We start from the raw sequence: 21108 nt of genomic DNA on the forward strand, positions 1-21108 counted from the left end.
TTTGTATCTGTTTACCCACTCAACCTAACCTAACAATAGGGTTAACCTAATCTGACATAGCAGGACGATTTATTTAACTGTGCATACACAGATGCATGGTCTAAGCCCATGAGAAATGTCTAAAACTAAATTCCGCGGCTAACTGGTTAATATTGGGTTGGCAACTAAGTGATTGCGGATTTTGTCAATAGATGGTATCGACAAAATCCGCAATCACTTAGTTGCCAACCCAACAGGTGTAATGTTATGGATGTATGATGATAATATATACAGGGTGCGACAGAACATTAGAACAAAATATGGAGTAAAATTTTGTCGGTGAAGGTTCATTTTTCGAGAAAATCGACCTTGAAAATTTATCAAGTATACAGGGTGGTTGGTGACTGGTGGTACAAGCGGAAAGGGGGTGATTCTACGCGCAAAAAGAAGTCGAAAATATAGAATAAAATTTTTTTTTTAATTTTTCCATCGAGACAACGATCTACAGTGAGATCCGTTATAACGTACCGCACGCGTACCGAGCGAAAATTCAAAGTCGATTTTCTCGAAAACTAAGCCTCAAACGAAAAATTTTTATTCTATATTTTCGACTTCTTTTTTCACGTAGAATCACCCCCTTTCCGCTTGTACCACCAGTTACCAACCACCCTATATATAGAATAGCAGACGAAAGAACAATGAAAGGACAAGCGATGGAACAGAAGTACAATTTTACAAAATAGAATTGTAACTGACAAAAGCAGCGACGTAATCGAAAAAAGCTGCACGACTGTTATCAATATAGTACGAAAAAATTAACTTTCGACATTTTCGTCCACTAGGAAAAGAATAACATTCGATGAATTCAACCGTATAAAATGAAGTTCACGCGTTACGTATTGTTGGACGTCCTAGAAAGAATAATTAATGAAATGTCGATCATTTTCATTTGTCTTTCGTTGCAGTGTGCAGAGCGAGCTAGGTGAAGTTGTCAACCCCCAAGTGTAAATTTGTACAAAAGCCAAACAGTACTTTACTACTACTACTACTACTACTATTACTCTACGATACTGCTTTGTCCAATCGTAATCTTTGTTTGTCCACTCTTCAAAAAAAAAAAAAAAAAAAATCACCAAGTGAAAGTTGAAAAAAGTTTCATATCGGTGCCCTATGAACTTCTCCGTTGACTTTTAAATGCCACACGACCGGCCACGATTTAACCACATTTGTCTACGAAGAATTTTCGTTCTGCTACTCTGCAAATAAAAATTGTCAGCTCTTTTATTAATTTTCATCTGACAAACGAAAATTCGACAAAAGAAAATTCGTACAAACCTGGACAAATCTTAACCCACTTAAAAATCAAAGAGAAGCTTCATGGGGTAACACCCGGGTCAAATATTTTTCATTTTCGTTTGGTGACAACTTTTTCTCTTTTTAAAGATAAACAAAGGAAAATGTTAATTCGACAAATGTGGTCAAATCGTGGACAAACGACCACCGCTTCACCCAGCGTTCGACTTAGCAACTTCGTCCAACTGACAGAGTGGGCATTTCCCGTTTTAACAACCAATACACCTTTCTGTCTTTAAAATCTTTAATTCTCGTCTTATGGAGACATTTTGAACGTTATAATCGTCGTGCTTTGATCATTTCGCAGTTGCACTTTCCATTAAATGGAAAATCACCAGCAATGCCCATTACTCCTTCTTTCCCAACCTTTACCCTCCAATTTCAAACTTCCTTTTGTCTGTCGTCGGGTATTTGACGCCGAAAGCGTTGCGACCGCATCGAGCGTACAAGGTTCTGTATCGAAAGTAACTTGTGTCAGCAATAACGTTCGAGGCAATCTCGATCTATTTTTGTCATGTTCGAAATGATCGGCTACACGTGAAAATCACGCACGCGTCAGGGCCACCTGCGCCTTTATCGCCGATTAAAGCGAATTCGTAAACCCTCGTTTCCTTTCTTTATTGGAAACTGGATCAAGCACGACTTATCTCGCTGATCGATTTCACGAGTTAAAACGCCAACGACCCATAAGAGGACGACTATACTGTGAACGTTTATGCATGGGAAATTTATTTATTTGTAGGAAATTCTGAAAGTACAAAATCGTAGTCGATGTGTGTATAATGTGAAGAGATACGTATGTCAGTTATTTATTAATTATTATTGTGATATTATGATTAGATATTATACAGGGTGGTTGGTAACTGATGGTACAAGCGGAAAGAGGGTGATTCTACGCGAAAAAAGAAGTCGAAAATATAGAATAAAATTTTTTTTTTAATTTTTCCATCGAGACAACGATCTACAGTGAGATCCGTTATAACGAGACGCGATAAAGTGCACGCGTACCGAGCTAAAATTCAGAGTCGATTTTCTCGAAAACAAAGCCTCGAACGAAAAATTGTTATTCTATATTTTCGACTTCTTTTTTCGCGTAGAATCACCCTCTTTCCGCTTGTACCACCAGTTACCAACCACCCTGTATATTATATATTATAATTACGATTATTTATTGTTATTATGTCAGTTATTTACCAATGATCTAAAAACTGAACTTGGTTCTTCGTAAATTAAAAAAGATAAATCACGACTAGAACATAGCTAAAGACACGAAACATGAACTTGCAAATAAATACGATGAGAGGAAAATCTCTGGTTTCTCAAACTCTTTGATCGTCTCTGTTCTGTCTCTAGATACTTCCATATGGAAAGTATATACGTGTAAAGTATATATGTGTAAGTAAATATGTGTAAAGTATATATGTGTAAGTAAATATGTGTAAAGTATATATGTGTAAGTAAATATGTGTAAAGTATTCAAAGTATTAGATTGTCCCGAAAGTTTCTTTCGTTTTATAAGAAACAACAGATGTCGCACATTTTTTGTTTCATACTATTTTATCGAACTATGTATGATCGTAATAATATTGGCTTGGCAAGTAAGTGATTGCGGATTTTGTCATTAGGTGGTATCGACAAAATCCGCAATCACTTAGTTGCCATGCCAATAGAAACAGGAGAAAATGCATCGTACGTAATTCAGTAAAATAATATAAAACGAAAAATGTCATGTATCTATCGTTTCTTTATAAAACGAAAGAAACTTTCGCGACAACCTAATAGAATTCTCGTAATATTTGAAAGTTGAAACCAATTGCTGTTCCAGTACCCCGTTACACGTTCCCATAACAATAATCCTCCCTTAGTCGTATTTATTTACAAAAATATAAGTAACCATCTTCCATCTAGTTGCTAATTGCAAAAATTCGTGAGAAACTCGTCTGACGACGAGTAGAGACCACGCTCGAGTTAAAATATCGAACGTTACCGGCTCTACAAAGCTGAATTACGTAACGAAACAAGGAAACTGAGAATTTTGGAGCCGACCGTACTTTGTCCGACTTGGCGAACGAAACGAATCGCGAACCAACGATCATTGCGAAACAAAGTGGAAATCTGTGGCGAGATTTCGCGATTCTGCAAGCTCGGGTCATCGGATCGATACAAACGATCATCGAGGTTGGCTGCTGGAGGATGCATTAATTACCAGTTTCCTGTTTTCGTTCGCTGAACCATCCGATCTTTAACGTGGCGCGATGGCCTTGTTGCCGCGGCGCGGCTAGAAAACGCGTCGCTTTTCAACTGGTATCGATGTAACGCGATCCGTAAATGCGATTTTCAATGGGATTACGCTTTCATGGCGCACGGTAACGCGACTATCTTTCAATCAGCGAGCGGCAATTTCTACGCGGAATACGGCGACAGAGGAGAGACTGTTGATTAGGTAGTTCCGGCGGAGATCGAATCAAACGTTCGAATTGAAGAGTGTAACGCGAATTGGAAAAAAGAAGCAGAATTGGAAGTAATCCGGTTGATATAGATTAGAGAGGGAAACTTCAGAAAGAGCGAAATTCGGCGTATGATACGCGAAACAGACGGTTAGCTATGTCCGCTGGAATTCTGTTTATCCGAACTTTGTTCGTTGGATCAACTCACATCATTCGATTAATATTTTACTACGCAAGTTTTACAAGTTGCTAGTACGTGTTTAATATCTACTGGAATATCTAGCGAAATTTATTGATTTTTAATTAATTTCTTGTCCTCGTGATTAACCTTCTCTGTGGTCAACTGTTTAGTACGTATATTTGTATGTAGGGATTTTCGAGAAAAATCAATGATGAATTTTATTATAGAAATATGGTTTTATAATAATAAATAAAGATAATAAAAGAAATGTATTCTTTGCAGAATTATTCGAATAATAGTACGAAGAATTTTTCGTTAATCGCGTAATCGTTTACGAGTGTACAGGGTGGTTGGTAACTGGTGGTACAAACGGAAAGGGGGTGATTCTACGCGAAAAAAGAAGTCGAAAATATAGAATAAAAATTTTTCGTTCGAGGCTTTGTTTTCGAAAAAATCGACTTTGAATTTTAGCTCGGTACGCGTGCACTTTATCGCGTCTCGTTATAACGGATCTCACTGTAGATCGTTGTCTCGATGGAAAAATTAAAAGAAAAATTTTTATTTTATATTTTCGACTTCTTTTTTCGCGTAGAATCACCCCCTTTCCGCTTGTATCACCAGTTACCAACCACCCTGTATACTTGATAAATTTTCAAGGTCGATTTTCTCGAAAAATGAACCTTCACCGACAAAATTTTACTCCATATTTTGTTCTAATGTTCTGTCGCACCCTGTATATATTATCATCATACATCCATACAGATACAATTCTTAGTATTAATTTATCAGACGAATAATCTAGCAAGTAACGATAAACTTTCTAATCTGCCGTTTCGAGAAAAGTTAATTATAAAAGTCAATATTACAATAAATGGATAACATAATTCTACCGCGGTTATTCGATTAAATTTTTATTCAGATGAATTTTGAACGCGAATAATTGCTTGCTCGAATAAATACTTGTTCGACTGAATATTTATATTTGTTCATCGGTGGTGAATAAAATTTCATTCTCTATCTTTATTCGTTATAAAATTCTGCCCAACACCGTTTCAGGATACGCGTTCGTGTAACTGAATATACGGCCGAGCGTAGTTCGAATAATTCGATCATTTACAAGTTCGTATATCAACCGACGGTAAACAAAAACTGGTTTGTAGAAACGAAGTTCTACCGTATATTCTACTGCCATATTATGGTTCTCTCTATATCGAGCAACTTCTGTTAATAAAGTTTTTTTATATCTTCAAAAACAACGGAGATAGTCAAGCGTTAATTCTTACCACCCTGTATACAGGGTGTCCACGCTATCGCCAGCTAACGTTCTTCTCGCAAACGATAAATACGAGGAAAAAATGAAAAAGGAACGAAATAAATGGTTCAAAGTGAACTGCATGCTCGCTCTCGTCGCTCTACGAAAAAAAGGATTAGGGTAACACGGTCGAAAATTGATTATTCGAAAGGTACTTCAATTTCAATTTTATAAAATTTGTCGGACAAGGTCGGTAAGGCAAAGAAGACATAGATATAAATGATATCTACAAAATTAAGGTTAGGATACCTTTTAAGGGGGTATTCTGGTCTAGAAATTTGAAAAAATCGAAAAATTCTTTTTTTCATATTTCCAAAGTTTAGACATTCAAGAATGTGCTCTTAAAAGGATTTTTCAAAATTTCAATTATTTTATGTGTTACAGCCATTTTTGTGACGCGGCATCTGGTCCGGTCTGACCGGAACAAATGAATAGTAGACGGTAGACGTTGTACGAGTAAACTTGTCTCAAAACTTTAAACGCGTTTTTCTCGAAACTACTTTTTTCGAGTTGGCGTGCACGATATCTCAAGTTCTAACGAACCGATTTATTTTAAATTTGGTCTGAATATTCCTTGTATACTCCTCTATCGTCCTGACCACGCTCAGCTCAAAATCTTTAATATTACTATTTTTTAAACGTTCGGAATTGTCAAAAAAACGTGCGAAATAAGAAATTTTTTTCAAACGGCCGTCATTTTGTGAAAAAATGTTGTATTGACTTTTCCAAGGTTCAGACGATAGCGGCATCCGTACTAATTGAGAATCCGTTCGCATTTTTTGTTTCGGATGACCAGAAGGATTGATATCATGCACGCCACGACACCCCATTTTTTTGGCAGCACCCACTTTGCCAGCTCGTAACTTTTTAAATATTGAGTTTTTTTTCAGTGAATTTTTTACGTAATCTCGAAATATCAATAAACAAATGCTAAAAAGAAGGATAGCAAAAATATTTGTTGTTTCGCTTGTACGGAGCTTCAAAAATCGCCCGAAATTCATGCCTCTAGACCGGAATACCCCCTTAAATTAATCTAAGTTGTTAATTAAGTTTAAACTAATTTTTCGACAATGTTATCCTTTTCTCGTAGAACGACGAGAGGGTTCGATGATACGCAAGAAGAACGGGAAGATCACATCGTTTAAAAAGAACGTTCATTTTTGCACTTGTGAAAAAGATATTATCGTTATTGTCGAATTTCCTCTTTCGTTTTTTCCTCGTACTTATCGTTGGCGAAAAAACGCTAACTACTAATAACGTGAACACCCTGTATACGAAAGTGAAATTCTATCCATTGGAACGAAAAAGCCACGAAACAGAGGTGGAAGAAGCGAAGAATTTGTTCAATTAGCGCGTAACTTACGATAGCTTCGGCATCAAGAAAAAAAGAATATAAACAAACGGCAGAGACACGTGACAGCGTAACGCGATTTTGCGATAATTGGCGAGGTACATAAATTACTGTGATTAAGTAAGTACCGCGTCTTTCTCATAGCCAGCCGATGTTTCGTGTCGATAAGAAAAGAAAGCAAAGGAATAAGTATACGATAGAGAGATCTCGCGATGCGCTGCTGCCGTGCGCTATTGTTTATTGTCCACGCTGGAGAGATAGCCGAAAGAAGAGTCTTGTTCCCTTTCACTTGCACTCGCGTCATGGATAAAGAAACACCAATCGTGACTAGCGAATACGATAGACTCTGCATTGACCGTGTGTCGCGGAAACGGGATAAAAACCTGCTTATTCAAATAAGGTCTGAATGGATAACGTCGCGATCTTCGTGCGAAATAAAACGCGAATACAGGGTGTCTCGGTAATCTTAGTGATGCTACGTGTGAAAATAAATTGAAGATAGATAGAATAGAATTCTCTTCTCACGCGGCGCTTGCTTTTCGATAAAATCGAATTTGAAACTTTATCATTTGTTTATCGTTGAACATTTGAAAATTTCGCTAGCACTTGACAACGAGACAGCATCGTGATTTCGTATATTGGTAAAATTTGAGAACAATCGGAGAATATATATAGAAATTGCAAGACATTTTTATTGCAAACGTGTATTTAATAAAGAATTAGTATACAGCGTGAATAGCAATGTTAAGCGTACAATGAGCGTTAAGTTAGGTTAGGTTAAATGTAATCCCACTGAATATCGAAGCTTATTATTCTTCTTCCTGTAACCGCGTTTGTTTACCGGACAAAATGCGTGACAAAATTTCTTATACGATATTCGTAATGATTATAAACTTAAACGGGTATCGATATTCTTAAAGCTGATGACTCTCATAGGAACACTCGTGGCTCACAAAAAAGACTATTTTAGTTGTTCTTAAGTTAATCGAGCCTTACCTGCTAATATCCGTAGATGTCAACAATGGTTGATTTATATGGCTGATAAAGTTTACTGATGCAACAGATAACTGTCTCTTTAAACGCTTTTGCGATCTCCGTGAAATATTATATACTTTCACTAAATCAAAATTCACTAAACGAGTCTCGTTAATTTCTACATACATTTCCAGATCTGTTCGAAACTCTACCAACAAGATCATGATAGCGACGCCGACAGCGCTAATAGAAATTTCCAAATGTTTCGTACAACACGCACAATACAATCAAGATTAAAGGTGTCTACGACCGTATATACTAATACCGTCGCAGGCATGTCCAAATATCGAACAAAGAACCAAACGATTGACAAACTTACAGAAACTCATAGAGGGCGTTGTTCTCTGATCCGGACGAACTTTCCTCTTCTGATCTAACAGGTTATGAAAACGAAATCTTAAGAAGATAACTGTGCCTCTGTAATATGTATACACAAGTGTCGAATTACCGCGAGCGGCTAAGAAAAGTGAACGTCAGAGGAAACGAACGTGTACACTAGCTGTGGAGAGGGAGAGACTAGAATGAGAAAAATAGAAAAAGGGAGAGAGGGAGAGAAGAATCGCGATCCGTTCCACTAGTTTGCACCGCGACGAGCAACAGAGCCAGAGAGAGAATAGGGGAACATCCTGTCATGGAAATTCACGTCTCCGGACGGAAGTTCGAGGGAGACCACGAACGAGATACGTCGTCGAACCGACAGTTGCACGGATTGTTCGCGCGACGCGTACGCGATAATTCGAACTGGCAGGCACAGAACCAGATCTGCGCAATTTGTTGGACGCGGCGCGCCTCACAACCATCATCCATAGAGTATATAACCGATAAGCGAAAGACAATTAGTCGGATCGAATACACGTTCGTCAATGCGTAATCGCGCGTAACCAACGCACGGGGAACCAGGAAATTATTCGAACTGATTCCAAGCATACGGGAACAGTATACGTAACTAGATTTTTATGCGTTTATAGAAAATCTGGAGATGCAAGGGGTGTACAGAATAATATGCACATAAGATGCAGAAATATATGAAATATTCAAAGTATGGTACAGTTTGCCAGTGGCGGACTTAATCCTTCGGGGGCCTGAAACTAATCGATTATTTTTTACACATTTTGCACGCATTCTAGAAAACGTAAAAATCCTCCGGAATGTTTCGTAATGGGCCTATCGAGTGTTCGATGGGCGTCCCGAATATTCGTAGGACGTACTGTTTCAACGAATATCGTTCTAACCAAGCTAACATTTTCTTCGCGTACCAACAAATGTATTTTGCGTTGAAAAGAAGTTCTGATAATTGTTTACTAATCTTTTCGACAAGTACGTTTGGGCCCCCATAACCTTCCGGTGTTTGTCGCTTATATAGCGTCATTAACGTCAAGATAAATCCACTTCTGTACTTTATAATATTTAACAGATGACAATTTCTGGTTTTAGATTTTATTTCGGGCAATGTGCAGCATTTCCCGCGGGAACGAAATTGATTCTAACCAATCGTGCTGATGAACATCTAGCCGACAAAGGTCTTAACTTTAGAAATCGGCGAAAGATTGTGATCATACAGAGCGGTGAGCGGTAAGCGGTGAAACAAGTGATGGCACGCAGCCATTGCCCAGCGCTTCAAATATCAATTTTGCCGTTTACCGCTTACCGCTCTTCGTATAATTACCGTCTTACCGGCGGCGTAATAAAAAATAACTCAAACCTAATCGAATACTCGCGATTCAAATGCATAGAGAACAAACCATACAGTAGGTTGAGTAGGAAATTTTAAAAAAGGTATCGTCAAAATCCACGTGGACGTCACACGTCAACAGGTTGACGGAAATTTATTACATCTTATTTTCGTGACAAAGGACCCGAAATTTTTACAAAATCTCATTCTAGCCGAATATTTTGTAATCCAGATACTATTCTAGAGCAGAATTTTTCATCCAAATTACAGTTTTTTTTAATTATGTATATTGGTGAAAATATGAGTTTGCATAAATATCCGCGGTCTAGTTATATCATGAAATAAAAGACTTATTTGATTTTAGCGAGAAAATCAAATCCACCGTAAATGGTGAAAATTTCGTTGGTTATCGTTAACCATCATCGATGGGCCGAAATTGATTTTGGTTACGAATTACGAATAATTTACCCATTATGGGTAACGCAAATATTTTTCCACTACTGTATGATAACTGTAATAACCAGTATTGGTGATTAACCATTTATAAGCGATGGAATTGTTTTTGGTTTTTAATATTATTATCGTATTATCGGTGATGAAAATACGTATCGATCAACAGTAAGCATTATTCATAACAGGAAATATTTCTCATTATTTAGGGATGGTTGTTGGTAACCGAATAATTGTTCTCTTCGCCGATAATTATTCACGAAGAAAAAAATATTCGCAAAGAAAAGCAATTTGATTTGCAATTTGAATACAATCAACGTATGATAGAAATGAGGAAGCGGAGAGAATGTGCAATTACTTTTAGTATGATTTTCTAGTTTTCTAGAAGCTAGTCGAATTTGGATGGCGAGCGAAGATTTAGCTTTTTTAATTAAATATTTTCAATTTTCTCCATTTGAATTAGCGTGTTTCAATTTCAAACTTGGAACGTAGGTTGAGTAGTCGATTAAGAGTAGATTTCTAGAAACTCGATGCTCTGTGTTTATCTTCCGGGTGAACTTTCGAGGCAAAGAATGCAAAGGGAGGAATAAAGTGCACCAGCATCGTTCTGGCCTGTTTGGAATGCGTACTATTCCTGGAGATTCTTGAGCAACTCGTTGCACCAACTCGTTGACTAAAGAAAAATCCCCTTGCACTGTATCTTAATGTGCATTTCGATATTTCCAATAGTAGCTCTCGTATAATAAATCCTATAGCCCTTTAACTGCTTAATATTAAACCATAAAGAGGCAATGTTCCATTAACGCAACATTACCTTCGCAATTTTTTTTTCTCATTTAATTTAGAATAAAGAAACTGAAGTATTTGTAACATTATGGAAACTATATATATATATATATATATATATATATATATATATATATATATATATAGTACTAGGTCCTTAATGAGTTAAAATACTTTTTTTACAAAAATAAACTTATCATATCTTTCCCGTGTAGTCTTCATATGTCAAATGCTTTATAATACGAAGTAGCCATAAAAAATCCTTAAATATCTGTATACTTTTTGTGAAGACTAAAAATGGAAAATACATATAAAGTGATAAAAAATAAAAAAAAAACGACTTTCGATCCTGCCAGGATTCGAACCTGGAATCTTCTGATCCGTAGTCAGACGCGTTATCCGTTGCGCCACAGGACCAACTTTTTACCTTACCTTTAAATTTAATAGAAGCAGTACACATATAAACCTTATATCGAAAAAACTGTGAATATAAAACTTAAATACTAACAGACATCTTCAAATTTTACATGATTTACTTAAAGTATAGTAAAAAACGGACAAAAGAAAAGAAGGAAAAAAGAAAAGGAAGAGCATATTTATACCCGTTACGCTACAAAACAGTTTTGCTCGTCTAATTGCCAGTTTACGATCTTTTAAAAGAGAGCAAAACAGATTGTAGAAGAGAGCATATATTTATAAAATCTCAGGCATGACAGTCAACCCCTGACATTTAACGTGAACTAACATTTAAACAACGTACGTAAACACCGGGAGAAATTGTTAACGAGTCAACGATCCAGATATCGAAATCGCGTTGTATGTATTATTATATGACATTAAATGTCATCGTGATGGAATATCGACTCACCGTGGCCAAACGGAACAGAGCGTTAGAATGAAAAAATAAGGCACGCACAACGAGATTGGGAACGCGGGCGATACACGTTCGAACGTGCACGGCACACAACTCCGACTTTCGAAACAATACACACCTCGTGACACTTCCGCGAAACAATAATAATCAACACTATCAAACGATCTTTCTAACGTTGGTTCATTTTTCGAACGATCGACGATACACACCCAATAAAAAGATTTTCCAGAATTATTCGTGTTCGACACGAATAGTAAATTGTTCGTTGGTTAAAAGAGAAAAAAAAATTCAGACGTACGAGTTACTTAAAAAGCACGTAATTCAACGAGTAACGTCAATGTCACCCCGCCACTGTCCATGGAATAACAGGAGGGTGTCGATCCAGTCGAAGAAATTGGGAAAAATCGCGTTTCGATGTTTGCCACGAATAATTGATCATTCTTCACTCACCCTTCAGAGTTAGATCAGTCACGTGAACAACATAACTACGCGCGTCCCGTTCAAATACTCGAAAACACGAGCGAAACAGGCCGAGAGCTGTCACAAACCGTCGTTACACTCGCCATTTTGATTTACACTGACACTCAGAAACGACCAGCGAGGTGTTTTACCGCCAGTACGCATGCGCGCGACAGGTGGCTGCCCGGGAGTTGAACAGTGTCTGTATACAACGCGTCGTTGATATTCTAACCGAAAATTTCTAATAAATGGTTATTTGTTTAATGCAACATTAAAATATTTTAGAATCATAAAATTATATAAGAATAATAAATTGTTGTGCGTATGTGTGTGTATATAGGAATTATTGAAATGTACGGTGTTCTACCACCAATATATTTTCATATAAAGTTCCTACGTCTTGCGAGGAACTTACAGCTGCTTTACCGGTTTAGTATCATTTCATATGTTATCGACTCAGCATAGAATACTACTACAACGCCAATAGTAGATGGAATACTTGAAGCTACTTGCATATGGTACACAATGTTCTAATGTCGATCAAGTCGCATACTTTCTGTTCATTTCATTCCCAATTTTTTATTAATAAGTTATCTTCTGTTTCCAACATTCCAAACATTGATTAATCAAATATGTATATATATGTATATGTATATGCAACTGATGTCTTGATGCCAAAGTAAAGACTACGTAGTAAATGTAAGAGAATTTAAATGTTCGATATGTATCAGTGAATATTAAATTGATAAATTAGAAATTACAAATATTTTTAGATGACATCGATTACTGTTCTAATAATATTAGGAATCATACGAAGTGTTATGCTTTCTGTATCATATATTGCAATTCAAATTACACATATTTACAAATTTGGTCGTAATATATTTACAATAATACTTTAACTAAGAACGGTTTGAAAACTGGATAAATTTTCTATATATTTTGTGAACATTGACATTTACATAGATTTTAAAAATTGACAGAAATTGATCAACAAGAATAGACGAATTTTATTAATGGACAAAAATGTACTTATTCTATATCTATACGGTACATACACCAAACGGTAGGATTATGTCTTAAATTAGTCTCAAAGTTAACAGGTTATTCCTATGTACAGAATATTTTCATACAAAGTACAATATCATTGACTATTTCCTTCGACACCATGAAAAATAAGTTCAAAATTATTTTGTTCGTATATTAATGTACATACATATGTACATAATCGATAATACATGTTTTTATTATTTTTCATACTATTGCTGTAAATACTAGAAAATATCATTTCTTCAACGTTTTTTAAAATATCGATAGAAAACCGTTTACTGTCGCAGTTATCAAGAATGCAATAAACTAACTTTGCATATTACAGTCTTACCACATTTCAAAACCGCGAGAACTCTATTCCATTGAACATATATCAATGTATATACTATACATGTATCAATACATGTATAGTATAAATAGAAATTATAAGACATTTATGTTAATGGAAGTTCGTGCTATTTATTCACACGGAAGCACAGTGTTCTCTTTATCACTAATCTTTTTAAAAAAATATAGCTATTTTCGCTTTATACTCAGTTCAAACAATATCTATATCATCTTACATTATAACATTTCACAATCCTAATTTCTTTACAACAGAATCCTTCTCCTAACTTCAATTACCGGAAATAAAATATATCTATAAAATATATGTAAACTTGTTTAAACAAAATGTTCGTTCATCTAAAAGCTTTATAAAAATCTGTAACTGCAAATTCATATAATAACAATCCTAGTTTTATAGTGATACTATATATCTTACAACAGCACGAATTATTATGCAAACGGTATAAAAAAGATGTCGCATTGGCTAGGGTTATTTCATACCTATTTCATATTTTCTGCATCTTAATCGCAAACATAGATTAAATATATTTTCTTTCCCTAATATAACCGTGAAATTCTTAATTACTCTTTCTACCATCATAATCCTTTTCTATAATTATGATAATATTCACTATTAAAAATAGACTTACAAATAACAAGATTCATAAAAAAAATAAATTTATCTTTAATATATATATATATATATAGATAAAGAGATGTGATGCTGTTTCGAAAATGTCACGAACTTCCAGAATCTAGTAGAATTACTTGGAATTATTTTACAAGTGCAAAATTACTATTCGACGGTAGTAACAAAATATACAACAAAAATGTATAATCTATTTCGTTTCAATGTTTCTTAGTTGGTAACTATTATAAAATAATTAATAGAAACGCAGTCTTTTACGAAATGGTACTGAAACATTGGAATTGCACGATTCGTCAATATTCTTATCTCGCTATTCATTTTTGTTTAAGGCTTAACACATTCGCTGCTACAAAAATATAGTTTCTCTACCTCTGAAATTACACAGTTGTCGTCAGAAATGTCTTTACTTTAGGTGATATCTGTTAACACACTGTTCATTATTGTTTTTGTCTTTCTAAGTCTTTCGTTAAAGCTCATAAAAACAAAAACGCAACAGTTAAATGAACAGCGTTATTTAAATATGTAGTTAAAGCGACGCAATGTTGCATCAGTAGCAGCAAAAATTGTTTACGTTGGATTAATGCATATTAAATGCCGTTTTATACAATAAAGCTTTAGTTGTACGTAGTTTCTTCATATGTGTGTCGTATTTGATCGTAGTAATTTCAGTATCGTTTGATATGCTTTTTAAAAACTAACTATTTTTTGTCATTACTTCTGATTCATAACAATTTTGGAATTAGTCAATTATAGAATTCAAAAAGTCTACAAATAGAGGTGATATAATTTCTTCGTTTATAAATTCCTTTGAAATAATTTACGCATTAAAAAATTGCTTACGTGGAATTGGAATTCTATATTTAGATTTCCAGAAATCTTTATGCTTCCAACACCACTACTTTTCCCAAATTTAAATTTCGCAAAAAAATCTTTACATCGAATACACGTGACTTATATAATAAATTCCTTCTTTAACGTGATTGATAATTAACAATGGGACAGAATCGAATGCGTGGTATTAGCGCGCGAAATTCAAACTTGAAAAAAACGACATTCATACGCTCCAATCTAATACATATGTATGTTTATATATATGTAACAAAATCTTTAGTCTTAATTATCTATTTTTATAAAACAATATATCATTGTTACCACTCTTCTCATAACAATAAAATAAATTCATTTGCTTGAGCATTTTTTAAGCCTCCACCATTCTATTTTTTCTCGATTTATAATCCATTCAGAACCAAACAATGAGATAACGCGTAAAAGTTGCGTAAACGCAACATTATTAGAAAAAAGGCACACCAAACAAGTTCTATAATGTTCAAAAGTTCAACTTTTTTCAAATTGTGATATTTAGCATATTTTGTGGTATTTAGGTGAAAGAAGAAATGCTAAAGATAAAAGCATGCAATAAATTTTTAGAATTTCATAATCACAATGTAAATTCGATAAGATTGGATAATGTGAATTAACAAAAGCAAGATAAGATTATAAATGAAATGTTACGTTAACGCAACGTTCGTCCTCAAATAGGTTACTCGCTCGACACGTCGCTCTCTGATTGATTACTCTCTCTTTCCCTTCTTGTGCTATACTCAACGAAACAGAAAGTAGTAGTACCAATAACGATCGTTATCGTTAAGATTAGGAGCTGTATATGGAGGTAAACGACACTACTGTAAGCGAAACTTACCGCAGCCGCGACCGATTGGCAAAATTTAAACAGTGCAAAAGCTGGTGCACTTCGTTGTGGAAATAATATGCCTAATAACGAATAGACCTGGGTATTGAAACAGGCATCTCCAAAACCCAGAGCGAGACTTCCAGCCATTGCCAAAACTGGCGAGGGAGTGATATATCCTATGCCGTCGGTATCTGCGAATGGCGAGTCGTTCGGTAGATTCAAGAAAATGGAAACGAAAGCGAATAAATGTGCGCAGAACCCGGTAAGCACCACCGACCACACGCCACAGACACGAGATACCTTCGAGCCAAAGATGCCAAAGAGAGCTCCGCCAACCACTTCTCCGATTCCAATGAAAATTCCAGAAAGACCAATCAGACTCTTACGCGAATCACCCATTGCTTTGGTGAATCCGATACTGGACGAGTAAACTCCCGAATAAAACGTCAACACCAGTCCAGTATATACAAACATGGAAGATAACAAAAGTATCTTTTTTGTAATAAAAAGATCGATCGCATCGGTTAAAGCATGCCAGGCAGCTAACAACGGTTTCTTCCTTGCAGGTTCTGGTATGCGAAGTTCTTTGTCAGCGCTCGAGACACCTTCTGCTTCGCCTAAAACTAGGCTATTCGATATCCTTCTCAAGGTAGCCAGTAAACATGTGCCGAGAATCGCTAATCCGGTGAGCACACCGAAAACGAGTCTCCTGGTCGTCGCATTAATCTTAGAATCGGTAAACATGAAGTAGACGAAAAGGTTGCCAGCAAACATGGAGCACTGAAAAATCGCCCAGAATATACCAGCGTTTCTGGACATCGTGTCCGAGTCGCTATTCTCCGTTAGGTATTGTCCGTGCCCAGTCCATATCAAAGCAGCTCCCAGACCTAGGATACAGGAAGCAGCATAAAGCAGAACGTTTTGAGGCCAGAGGAAAGATCCTATGAAAAGGACGTAGCAACAAGCGCCGGTCAATATAGCGATCCTCGGCCCTGTCATCGAAATGTACGACGGCGCTAACCAATTGCACGTGGCAAACACGGCATAGATTATCGCTAAGCTAGTGTAGGCCTCGCCGGTGAAATTCGGATCATCCTCGTTAATACTTTGTAGCACTGTTTTCTGCACAGAAAATAAGCCTAATATAATAGGATATAACATGTTTATATTTTTAGTAAGTTGGACTTTCGTTATCTTTGTTACTTTTTATATACTTCGACATACTTAGTTACAATATGGTCGATAGGTTATTTTAAGTAGAACTATAAGGACCATGATTGTTAGAATGCGATTTTAAAAAATTGTGCAATAAGAATATATATTAGCTTAAATGATTTTGATTACGAACGACTACTATAAATGATTAACATTCTTTTTTATTCTAACGTGAAAGAAGTAATTGGTCATTTGCATGAATCGTATTAATATTTGAAAGTTTTTGCATTTCAGCAACGATGAACAAAGTATACATAGATATACCGATGCCCATGATTAGAATCTAACACATCTAATTCTAGACCGAGACCTTTTAATCTTGTTCTTTCAATAAAAGTGAAAGGTTTCTTTTTATGTAGTATAAAATATAGCTTAGAAAGAGATAAACTTTATTGCGTTGAAAATCAATTTAGCGCGTCATGTAATACCAGAAACTATGGAATAACTAAGAAAGTAGAGTGTTAAGTCAAGTAATCAATCAAGATTACTTAGCTTTAACTAATCACCAATATCCTTTTTCCATTGCATACTACTTAGGTCTTTAGTTCACTGTTTATAAAACAGGTCAACATGATTTCGTACGTTAATAAATGCCATTTTTAGAATAAATTATATGATGACGATCAAACGATTTTAAAAAATATAAAATGCACTAATAATTTATTAATAGTATTATTATAATATTTTTAATATTAATTTCAAAATAGGCAATAAATTATAATAAAAAAATATTGCAAGAATGTATTCTAAAAACAAATTAATTTCAATTATTGTAAATTGTTGTTATACTAACAAATTTGATTACAGATGCCAATATCATCATTGATATTTTTATACATAAATGTAGAAAACAACATACAGAACCTCACGATGATCCCAAATTAAAAATATTATTTTTATGAGGTAGATATTTCGATTACACACCGACCTTATTTCAATAAATATTTTTATTTGTACAGTCATTATCTGCTTGATTTTATACTCGTGATTTTATACTCATACACGGCTTTCTTGCTTTCATCTTCATTGCGGGATAAAATTGATAGGAGTTATCAGGGCTTGACAATTAAATGATATCTCTTTCTTGCTGTGCATTGAATCATTCATTAAACACGTTCTATACGATATGTACATATCGATGTGCCATATTCAATGTAATATGTATTTGTATTCTGTATTTATAACATTATATGTACGTCTTTATAAAGATGAAAGAAATAATATTATCTTATCGAGATATATGTCATATTGTGGCTTTTAGTTTATACTTTAATACAAAGTGGAATAACATTTTTATTGTATCGTTACAACAATTGCAATGACGACCATTAAAGATATAAAATTATATGTTATTGTTAAAAGAAAATAATACTTTAATCTACAATTTTTACGCATCATACATACTTATAGGATATAATAATAATAAGAAAAATTCCTACTTTTATCTTAGATCCGATAAATGACTGATAGTGATATTATCAGCTTAAATTTCAGCTAAGAGTAATGTTATGTTTATCGCATATTAAGAATGTAACAAAGAATAATAATTTTACATTTGGATTCGAACCAGACCGACGCGGTTCGACTGAACTGTTTCTCTTCTCGCAGCTCATTCGTTTTATCTAACAGATGCTAACGGAATGTGACAATTGTCACTAATTTTTTATAACGATACTCGAGAAATTATCATTTAAATATACTTGTTATAAACATCCTTAAATGATAAAAATATGTGTACAATTCCATTTAAAGAAATTACATTGATATTGAAATCTTCGTAGATAAAAATTAAAAAGAAAAAATGAATCTGGATATTTTGTTAAGTTTCTCCTATATAAACAACTGACTCTTTCATGAAAACATTCTTTTCAACATTGTATGTATAAAATTTCAAAGTCACATGTTTATATTTGTTTAAATGAATGCTATGATAATAATGATGCGTGCTTTTATTCTAACGAAACATAAATGAATCACTTTAATGAATTACACTATTGTGAAAAACATTTTACATATTCTTACGTAAAAAGTACTGCGCATATAAAAATGACAAGAAATGCTATCTGTTAATCATATGTCAACAATATATATATAATAATATTATTATTCTAGTTAATCTATATTAGATTACATTATAATCAATATTATTATATTTATCACTAATTTATGTTTCCAAATTATTAAATGTATTGTTAGATATGTTAATATAATAACCATGTGATTTTAAAACTTCAACAAAGAACCATTATGGGTATGGAATACATAAAAAGAGTTCTATATTTCTTAACATAATAGTATATAAGTGAAGATATATAGTTAAAGAAGGAAAATATTAATGGTCAATTTAATTATTGATTTTTAATGATTCCAAAATTATTACATTTGCAGTACTTAATACTAAATAACTTTCACTTAAAATAATGGCTCCACAACTTAAACCATGCGTAATAACGAACACAATATGTTTTAAGCATACAATAAAAAATACGTAAATAAAGTGTTTAAGGTAATTTCAATTGATTATGATAAATATTGCAACTAAATGTTCCACTTACAATACTATTTATTACTATACATATAACAAAGCTATAAGAATAATGAAAGTTTCTTTTAAGTTTGACATATGCTAACCTTATGTAGTTAAAAAAGACAAACAGTTTCATACATTGTCCATTTAAATGGTTCCATTGAACCTTATCTTAACATTAATTTATGTTTAGCTACATAGTGACAATATTTCCGCAAAATATTAAAAATTTTATTCATTTTCAGTTTATTCACTAATTACATTTCAAATTTTTCGTATAACGAATGAATAATTATGAAACCAGAGAGAGAAGCATTTCCTCTGTGATAAAATTAAATATAACTCATGCATATACAAAACCTATTCAATTTATGTATATGTTGTATCAAATGTTACCCATATAAACCACATTGAATAGTGATTTATATAAAATAAAATGTATATGTATATTTCGTACAAAACTGCAAAATATATGTAATAAAGAAAGATAAAAAAATTCAGATCAACATTAAAATATTGCGATGATCTTATTTTCAAACTTACCTCGATATTTCCCATTGTCTGAAACGCGGTAAATACCAGCATAAATCCCCAACTTAGTATCAACACATTTAAAAAGCCTCTATCTATTGTCATGATGATCACTTTGAATAAAATTTACCAAAAATAGAGGAAAAGAATGGGAAAAAGTCGAGACAAATCTTCCGCGCGAACACTTCAAGTGTCGTTAACCGATATTGTGTATTAAGAGTCAACAGATGGTCACGATTAGTTGAGAAATAAAGGCCAACGTGTGACAACTAACAATACATAATTCCCTTCTTCCCTTTCTCAATTGACATGATTTGAAGTCATCGTCAAAATATGGTTGAATAGTTATCGATTACATGATACGTTACAATGAATATCGATATATCGATACCTTACACACTACGAATAGGTTATGATTGCTATACTTATTTAACGCTTATATTGTATAATAACGTTTTTTCGAAAAACATTTCGTAGTACGAAAAATATATCAAAACTTATATACAATTTTGCTAATATTTATTTTATTTCAATATCATTGATTCGAACATCTATAAAAACTTTTTACGAAAAAGGTTTTGTATTAAAATGTAATTTATACAAACAAGTTTGAAAATATACATATATATTTATTTCTTATATTTTGCAGAGATCACAAAAGTATTCATTGATAAATCTTGATATTCAGTGGGATCATATTTAATATTTATTCTATAGTTAAGATAGCTATTCATGCTGTATACTAAGTTTTTACTAAATATAGGTTTGCAATAAATATCTTGTAACTAAATAAGTTATAAATTTAAGCAATATTTTATTTTATTTTCTCCATCTACATATTATGGTTTTTGGATAAAATCATTGCTTGTTTTACACCTTAAGCTTACAAATAAACCTTCAATTTAAAACTTGAAATATATATTCTTAAAACCTAGCTAGGTAGTAGTCTATGGTAACAGAATTTCTTTCATAAATTTGAATAATACAATCATGATAGTCGTATCTCATTGCAGCGCTAATAAAATTTCAAATTGTTATATATGAAATGCACAGAATGCATACAATATAAAAAAACGTAATAAAATAATATCGTTATAATTTTTAATAGATAGAACGAAATTCTACTTTAGTTTTATTGCTTTTGTTGTATGCATAAAAATATAAATTTGCATAAAAATCCGCAGTTTATATATAATAGACACAATAAATACATAAAATTA

General features: G+C 33.7%; 1 protein-coding gene and 1 non-coding gene across 2 annotated transcripts in view; both read right to left on the minus strand.

The window, feature by feature from the left end:
• Positions 1-20194, minus strand: part of LOC138178234 (uncharacterized) — a 59650-nt gene extending 39456 nt beyond the window's left edge. The window contains exons 1-2 of the mRNA XM_069109883.1: positions 19901-20194; positions 15625-16737 (exon numbers count right to left, since the gene is read on the minus strand). Of these exons, the coding sequence (XP_068965984.1) occupies positions 15625-16737; positions 19901-19993 (1206 nt within the window). The 5' untranslated portion in view covers positions 19994-20194. The remainder of the gene's footprint in view (positions 1-15624; positions 16738-19900) is intronic.
• On the minus strand, positions 10911-10983 carry TRNAR-ACG (transfer RNA arginine (anticodon ACG)). The gene has a single exon. It is a non-coding gene; the product is annotated as a tRNA-Arg (tRNA).
• Positions 20195-21108: the final 914 nt, after the last annotated feature.

The sequence above is a fragment of the Bombus flavifrons genome, chromosome 3 (genome assembly GCF_040668555.2).
Source record: "Bombus flavifrons isolate JBK064 chromosome 3, iyBomFlav1_principal, whole genome shotgun sequence".
NCBI lineage: Eukaryota > Metazoa > Arthropoda > Insecta > Hymenoptera > Apidae > Bombus > Bombus flavifrons.